This window comes from Centrocercus urophasianus, unplaced genomic scaffold (assembly GCF_019232065.1).
Source record: "Centrocercus urophasianus isolate 14NV4802_14NV808 unplaced genomic scaffold, USGS_Curo_1.0 seq_9, whole genome shotgun sequence".
NCBI lineage: Eukaryota > Metazoa > Chordata > Aves > Galliformes > Phasianidae > Centrocercus > Centrocercus urophasianus.
Window position 1 is genome coordinate 17,957,544 of NW_024885532.1, and position 8,225 is coordinate 17,965,768.

An 8,225-nucleotide genomic window follows, 5' to 3' on the forward strand; every position below is an offset into this window, starting at 1 on the left:
GGAGGGAGGGAGGGAGGGAGGGAGGGAAGGAAGGAAGGAAGGAAGGAAGGAAGGAAGGAAGGAAGGAAGGAAGGAAGGAAGGAAGGAAGGAAGGAAGGAAGGAAGGAAGGAACGAAAAAGGCAATCATTGCCTTATTTATAACAACTTTTTTTTAATTCACAAAGACTTTTGTTATACCTAGCTCTTTGCTCATTTAAACTAATCGAAACTCTGAACAAAAACAGTTCTCTTAGTAGTTGCATAAACCACTATTTTCTTCTGCTATATCACCTCTCTGTTGATTCTGAATTTGTCCAGGTCTGACTTAAAAATGAGTACAATGTCTGCCATTAATGCAACTCTGGCCTAAATTAAATTATACCATTTTTTCTTCCTCTGAAAACCAGAAGAATAGAACAGCAGAAGAGAAGTAAGTATACAGCAAGAAAGGACCAGAAAAAGGACAGAATGAATTGTATACAGAAATTAAAAGACACACTTTGTTCTAGAAGATTTAAAAAGAAATAGTGTTATTCTAACTGACACATTACTGAATGGAATAATTAATTCCTGTCGCTTATTTAAGACACTTCTGTTGATATGTGTTCCCCAGATGGAAATAAAACTAATGATAACTAAAAATCAACTTCAGGTTTCAAGCTAACAGACATTAGCTTTAGAGCAGTCCTATCTGTAGAACAATTTTTTTCAATTTGGTAACAAGAACGTGGCTGGAATGTAAAGTAGGATTATATCAAAACTTGAGCAATATCACTTCTAATCATATCTATATTTTTGTTTGCTTAGTGAGAGGAGATACAATCATACAATGATGATATAAACTGAGAAAGAAGGGAGAAGATGTATATGCTTTAATTGTCTCCTTTATGTAACCTGATAAACACAAACATACACAGACTAGGAGGGAATTATCCTCTAGTCCCATTACAATAGTTTGTATGATATTAAGTGTCCATTCAGTGCATAGATGTATACCCTAAAATTTCCATTAACAAAAGTAAGCATAGCTAGAGAACATCCATTTACCATCGAGAGGAATGCATAAATCCTGTAACGATGAAAGCTACCAGTTTTATGATTTCCTCATTTCAAAAGTTGTTGATCTTTCTCTGCCCCCACTTTTCTTTCAATTTATAAAAAGAATCTGAAAATAAAAATTGTTAGCTGAAGATAATGATTTTGACATAGACGGGCCTCATTTTACTGATAACAGCACATACATCTCTTGCTCTTCTAGTGGGAATAAAGCAAAAAAAATAACTAACGGATTCTAAGACTTCCAAGAACAAACTGCAACACAGTGACTGAGCTCAGCCCCAGGAAAGGCAGTGTGAAAACAGGGCATATAGAAAGGAAGCAATGAGATTTACACTAGCAACAGGAAAGGAATAATCTGCTTTGTTCCCTCAAAAACAAAGCTACAGCACCTAAATGTTAAAATTTACACTTACACCTCAGACAAAAGACTCATGGTAACTGACTTGATCGTGAAGTGCATTTTATGTACATTAATTTACAAATAAGATCATCCAAGAACACACTTCTGTTGTCTTTTTTTTTTTTTTTCCATTGGTACAGTTTAAATCCTTTAGGGTATTGGCAATAATATATCTAAATTGATTTGGTTGTGAAGCTTATAATTAAATCAATTTACACAAAAAAGAAAAAGACAACTTTCAAACGTTGAATGAATTTGTAATTATAAAAAAAGTAGAAATAATGGTGGGGGAGAAAGGGGAGAAATAAATTGACTGAAAAATGTAGTATAACACACTAAATGTTCCAAAGACCATGATGTGCTGAATGGTTATAGTCCCTCTTTTATTTATTTATTTATTTTTTGTCTCTCAGTGACACGTTCTGTGTGTGTATAGGTGCAGAAATTTCTGCATGCACTGAAAATCAATTATAGAAATTTCCCCCATAATCTGAGGCTAAATCTAATAATTAAAAGTGATATACACCATTCACAAAACTTCACAGTTACCATGCGATAACAAATCTGCCAGAAGCTGAAATGTACCTGATTAAAAATCTGGTTTGGCAGAACTTAACTCTAGTTGAAAAGCAGGATAATAGGCAATAACAAAGGCAATAATAGGCTATGGTACTCTGATGCAAAGTGCATTCACTGTCACTTCAGCTGCCAGGATGTTTGCAGTTTTTCTATTTTGTATCAATGAAAGAAGCTAAGAAAGTAGTCAAGGTATTAAGCTAATCCATTTCTTCTCCATTACGGTGCCACTGCATATCTTTTTCTCATTTCTTCCCAGACAAGCTCCTGTTTCATCAGATTTCTCCTTCCTCACCTGGACAGCTTTGCTTGAACTCCAAAGCCACTCAAGTGAGCAGAACATGCTACAGAGAGAAGCTATGCATAGAAACACACTCCTTTCTAACAAGGAAGCACCAAACTAGACTGCTTCTAAACACACCTGGCTATCACTCAACTCACATGTCATAAAGTGCCACTCAAGAACCTAGACTCAGTATCAAAATAACTGACAGGTAAAAAGTGAGCCTGAATTCTCAGGTAGAATAGAAGGCCATCTAAAAATAAAACTTAAAAAGACATTCAACATAAAAGCAACAGAGGGAGAAAAACGGCTTAGTCTTTATTTTTCAGAAGTATTTGCTCATTTTTTTCACAGTAATTTCCTCAACAAATATATCATAGATCACTGGATATGAACATAAGAAAGGTTATGACAGTCAACTGCGCAGCAAAGGTGACTGACTCATATTCCTCTGGTGTGATCATTAACTTAGATTCAAAGGGGGAATATTTTTCTAGTTTCTCAAAATGATGCATCACAGAATATTTGCATACCTTGGTGAGTCTAAGAAACTCTTGCAAACATGTTATCTAGATCAGCTTTAAATTGCTGAGTTTAAGGCACTAAGAATATTTGACATTTTTCATAGTACACCTATAATTAAAAGTGCAAAATATTAATCTAAAAACTAGATATCAAAAGATACCAACAAAAGATTCAACGTGAACCACAGACTTCACAAGAAGAACAGTTATAATGCTACCCATTCTCTTGAATTCAGAAATACTATTCTCTGGACCAAAGTATTAACAGTAGAAAATTAGAAAGGAAGTTCTGTCAGTTTAGATGTAATAATGAATGTGTTAAATGCACCAGTGTGGATATTGAGCTGATATACGAAAATCATTGGAAAGTTCAGAAAAATTATTCATAAAAAATTCTGATAATATCTACTCTGCTGCAGTTAGATAAAGTAAGATATTCAATTTCAGGGATCTTTCTTTTTAAAAATTGAAAATGAAAATGCACAAGTTACTACAGTCTTGTTCCATGAACATGTTCAGTGGACCAATCACAGAATTACAGAATCACAGAATTGTAGAGGCTGGAAGGGGCCTCTAGAGATCATGGAGTCCAACCCCCCTGATAAAGCAGGCTCCCTAGACCAGGTTGCAAAGATAAGCATCCAGGCAAGTCTTGAATGTCTCCAGAGAAGGAGACCATTAAAAAGTAGAGTTAATGGCTTTCATTGAGATGCAAAATATCTGATACAGTCTTTATTCTTTAGACAGTTGCATGCAAGTTTGCGTCAGCTTTGTTCCATGTGTATTTTCATTGTGATTACGAAGAAAGTGTTGTATTTTCATGTGATATTTAATCTTTTTTTTTAATTATTATTATTTTAATTTTTATTGCTGAAGATTAACTCCAGCCCTTTTATCCTAGTCACATATATCTTAGATTAAAAATGTGTTGTTTCCAGGTTCCAGAAAAACCTGGTAAAGTGGTCTTAGAGGAGTTTCTGACACCAGTGTTAAAGTTTCCTTTCACTCTTTCTTCGTGGATGTACCTCTGATTTTCCTTTATTCTTAGGATCCATCCTACCATTAACCAGGCAAAAGCACGTGCAAAAATGCCCCCTCTATGGGATACAAGTGTGAACATCAAGCATTTTGAAAGCAAGATTTCTGTTGCACAATGAGTGATATACTGAACAAAAAAAACCCCTAATAATATAGTAATAATAATCTGCCAGAGATATATTAAATTAGAAAAGCACCGAAAAAACCAAGAAATGAATAAATTATAAGCAACTAGAAAAAAACATCCCTATCTCTACACTGTTTTACAGATTATAAGATAAACATTGTCAGGACTTACTAAGAAAGTTTAGAATGAACGTGTTTTTGTTGTAGATATCATTTATGGATTACAATATCATTTTCATCTTTGTATGTCATTTAAAAAAACACTGATTGTAGTTTTTATGCACAAGCCACAGCAAAATAAAAAGATTATTCTATTATTTAAACATAAAATGTGAATAATACATGCTACTCCAGGTGGAATCAACAGGAATTTTTATGTAACTTGGCAAACACTGTTTAACAGTGTCAATTCGTGTGAGATTTGTAAGTAGGATGATCTTAAACTGTCTGAACCTGTGAAGGGGTTTAAAGTCTCAGGAACAAAATGGGGAAAATGAAAGGTAAGCAAAACACATGTCTAAAATCATTCCACTGAAAAAGCAAGTCATAGGGAACAAGCTCCTTTGTAAGACAGCGAAATCAGTATAAGTAGGGAATAAGTTGAGAAATCTGATCTGACCAAAGACAGACAGATATTTTTATGCAGAAAATAGCTTAAAATTTACAGAGAAGGAAAAAATTAATATCTGAAAGGAGACATGGCTTATTGTCTCAATGTATTTTAAAGGCCTTTGTTTTGCCCCTCTTTTCTAGAAGTTAAATTATTTTGGAATCTTTAAACAGAAATAATCATGTCTGAAACTTTGCTACAAAACAGTGAATTCCTACCCTTTAGCACAACCTAGAGAGATGACAGAACTGACAGAAACACAACTTCTGACACTGCTTCAGGTGTCACCATAGAAAATTAAGCATTCCACCCCCATTTCCCAGACAACAATTATCCTCTAAAAAAAATGCAATCCTCTTTCTACCTGAATCACATACATTGTATTTCTTACTCTTCTTCAGCATGGAATGGAATGGAATAGAATAATGTGTAGAGAAAGCCATTTTGTTTATTGTCTTTCAAAAGAGAGAAGTTATGTTGGACTAAAAGCCTTGATCACCAATACTCAATGAGAAGCTATCATTGATTTTATTGAAAACACTACATTGCACCACATTTGTTACTGTAATGATTTCTACTCCCAAAGATGCTTGCTGTTGGTTCAGTTTTTGTAATATGCCAAATGATTTTATTACCACATACTTGAGATGGAGGTAAACAAATATATGTTATTACCATTTGAAATTGTATTTTTTAGGGGAAAGAAAAGTGATTTATCTCTCTACGCTAATTATTTATTTTCTAATTATTTATTTTTTCTTAGTAAAAAATATTACATAAACATCTGCTGCTGCAAAGCAGTGGCTAACAGTACTTAACATCCATAGTTCAGTATACATTTAATAAGAATGTGAGGAATTAATACGAGCCACTGCTGTGAGTTGTTTCCTGATAAATGGGGACTCTCATAGAGACATAATGATGAATGCAAACCTCCAGATAACTTTTACTGTTACAAAGGAAACATGGAATAGAAGAGATTGGCTTAACCTGCTTACTAATGTTTTCATATTTTGAGCTGTATTGTTCTTGATGTTATATTGACAGACTGTGATAAAATATGAACTCTGGCTATATGCTGATTTTCTAAAATGCTCTCACTTCTTAATTATTTAGAGCAGTAAATTATTTTCCCAATTAAACTTTTTGAATTTTAGAACCTCATTGCTGTACTTGATGGTAGAAATCCACCCTTTTTGCTAAAACAAAACTGAGAAAATTAGATACACACTCAGTTTCTTAAAAAAAAAAAAAAAAAAAAAAAAAAAAAAAAAGTCTAGTACTGCATCTTTATACAGATATACAGATCAATGTCTAATTATACGCAGAGACTTGCTGTGGCAAGAGGTTAGGAAAAAATAATCTTTCTGGCATTTATTAGTTGGAAAATAAGGTCATATTTGAGGTCAACCCTCAAATATACACAGAATAAGTTATACTGCAGTATTCTAAATATTCTACATAGCAAAAGTCACATTGCAATCCCAATATAACCAGAAACATGTTCCTAATGACTGTATAACAGATCAGACTGGGCTAGCTACAAAAGCAAAACAAAACAACAAAAACCTAGATCAAATTAATCAACAATTAATAAAAAACTCATACTTTTTTCTGCTTAATTATAAATGTAGCTTCTCAATAACTTATTGACTTATTTAATCATCTCTTAACTTTATCTAAGCCTGAATCATCTTTTAAAAAACTAACCTAAAATAAATATATAAAACATTCCAGCAGTAGTGCTCTTTCTTATTGCCTACAACCTCGGCAAAATCACACAAACACACAATGTTTAAGTGCTCAGTTTGTCAATTTTTTTTTTTTTTTTTAATTGTTTCTTCTGAAATAAAAGACCTCATAATTAGATAAAGCATATCTGGAAAAAAAAAAAAAAAAAAAAAAAAAAAAAAGTGCACTGGACACACGCAGATTTTGAAGAAATAAATATGCTTATTTGTCAGAATGAAAGCTTGCAGAGATTGTGGTCGTTGTTCTGCTATAAGTAATTTTAGCTGGTTCACAGACACTCATCTTTGATACCAACCTAGAGTGTGGGTGAAATAATACTAAAAATCAGATTATTTTATTTTTTGACAATTCTCATACTACTATTAATTGTGAAATCAACATTACAAATAGAAATATACATCCTTGAAATGAAAACACTTTCTGGTCAGTTTTTACTGTTGTCTAATATCCCGAGTCTCTCTTTTTTTTCCTCGCATCCAAACGACATGAAGAATGTAAATGACTGCTGCTCTTTTATCTGTTGCAGTCATGTCTGAGTTGAGTTTTCAAATCACACTTTGGCTGAAGAACAGTATATAATATATCACAGGCAATGCCAGTGGAGATAAAGTATTTTCTAATCATTTTAGAGAAGTACTAATTTTATTTTATTTTATTTTATTTTTTTAATCTATTTTCGTTCTACAGAAGAAGGATACTTGTGGTTTCATTTCATATTCATTCTGAAAGATCATGAATGCCTTTGCTCTGGGCTAGGGACAAGATTTACAGTTTTCTCTGATAGTATTATCAGAGGGCTATTCCACTCTGTTACACTGCAACTGCAACACTAATAGGTTTATAATGATGGCTTAACTTTACGCTTTGTAAGCACTGGAGGCTTCACTCACCTTGTTCAAGTGGCTGGCTTTTAGTTGAAGTAGTTTTCATCTTGAGTGCCTCCCTAACAGACATGTCACAGCAGGAGCCTTTGTTAGTGTCTTGGTCACTGTCAGCCTGATCACTGTCCCCATGCCCGCTGTCCCTCAAGCTGGCTCTTTCTGGATCCTTGAATGTGGAGCTACTGAAATACATATTTAAAAAAAAAAAAAAAACAAAAAAAAAAAAAAAAAAAAAAAGAGAGAGAGAGAGAGGGAGAGTTGTATTTACTCGTTCTAGGTTGAATTGTACTCTTTGGCCAAGCAATTTTGACAAGAATGCAAATGGGGAAGCTGAGAAAGTTATTTAATAGGCCTTACCTTTGAACAAACTGCTGCCTGCTGCCCATGTAATTGGGCTCTGCGGGAAAATTGTCTGTCTGCGAAAGAGAAGGAAAAAAATACGTATAGTTGTACACTGGACAAATCTCCTGCAGAGCAACAAGATTTCCTAGAGGAGAAATGATTAATAATTCAAAAATTCCCTTAATCTTTAGATTTGTACATTTTAATTAAATTGGAAAATGCTGGCATGTAATTATGTGCTCAGAACAATTAAATGATTCCGGTCCACAAATTACCTGCTAAAGTAAACAATGAGGCTCCAATAAGTGGCATTCTCTGTGAGCAACCTGACAGATGACTCTGTTTATGTTTTTTCATTAGTTAGATATTAAGACTGATGGTTATTGAAAACGAGAGAAAAAAAAATACTTTTGTGCATTACAAAAGTAAATTATTCAATAATACTAATTTTTAATCATAATTACATCATCTACTGGGATTCTGAAGCCCTTACTACTGTAATACAATTTCATATGTTTCCACAAAACATGCAAATTAAGAAAAGAGAGAAAAGAGAAGAGAAGAGAAGAGAAGAGAAGAGAAGAGAAGAGAAGAGAAGAGAAGAGAAGAGAAGAGAAGAGAAGAGAAGAGAAGAGAAGAGAAGAGAAGAGAAGA

General features: G+C 33.5%; 1 protein-coding gene across 2 annotated transcripts in view; it reads right to left on the reverse strand.

Annotated features, from left to right (window-relative positions):
- PCDH17 (protocadherin 17) overlaps nt 1-8,225 on the reverse strand; it is an 81,920-nt gene that overhangs the window by 48,436 nt on the left and 25,259 nt on the right. For both annotated transcript variants that reach the window (XM_042838930.1, XM_042838928.1), the window contains exons 2-3: nt 7,587-7,645; nt 7,239-7,411 (exon numbers count right to left, since the gene is read on the reverse strand). In XM_042838930.1, the coding sequence (XP_042694864.1) occupies nt 7,239-7,411; nt 7,587-7,645 (232 nt within the window). The remainder of the gene's footprint in view (nt 1-7,238; nt 7,412-7,586; nt 7,646-8,225) is intronic.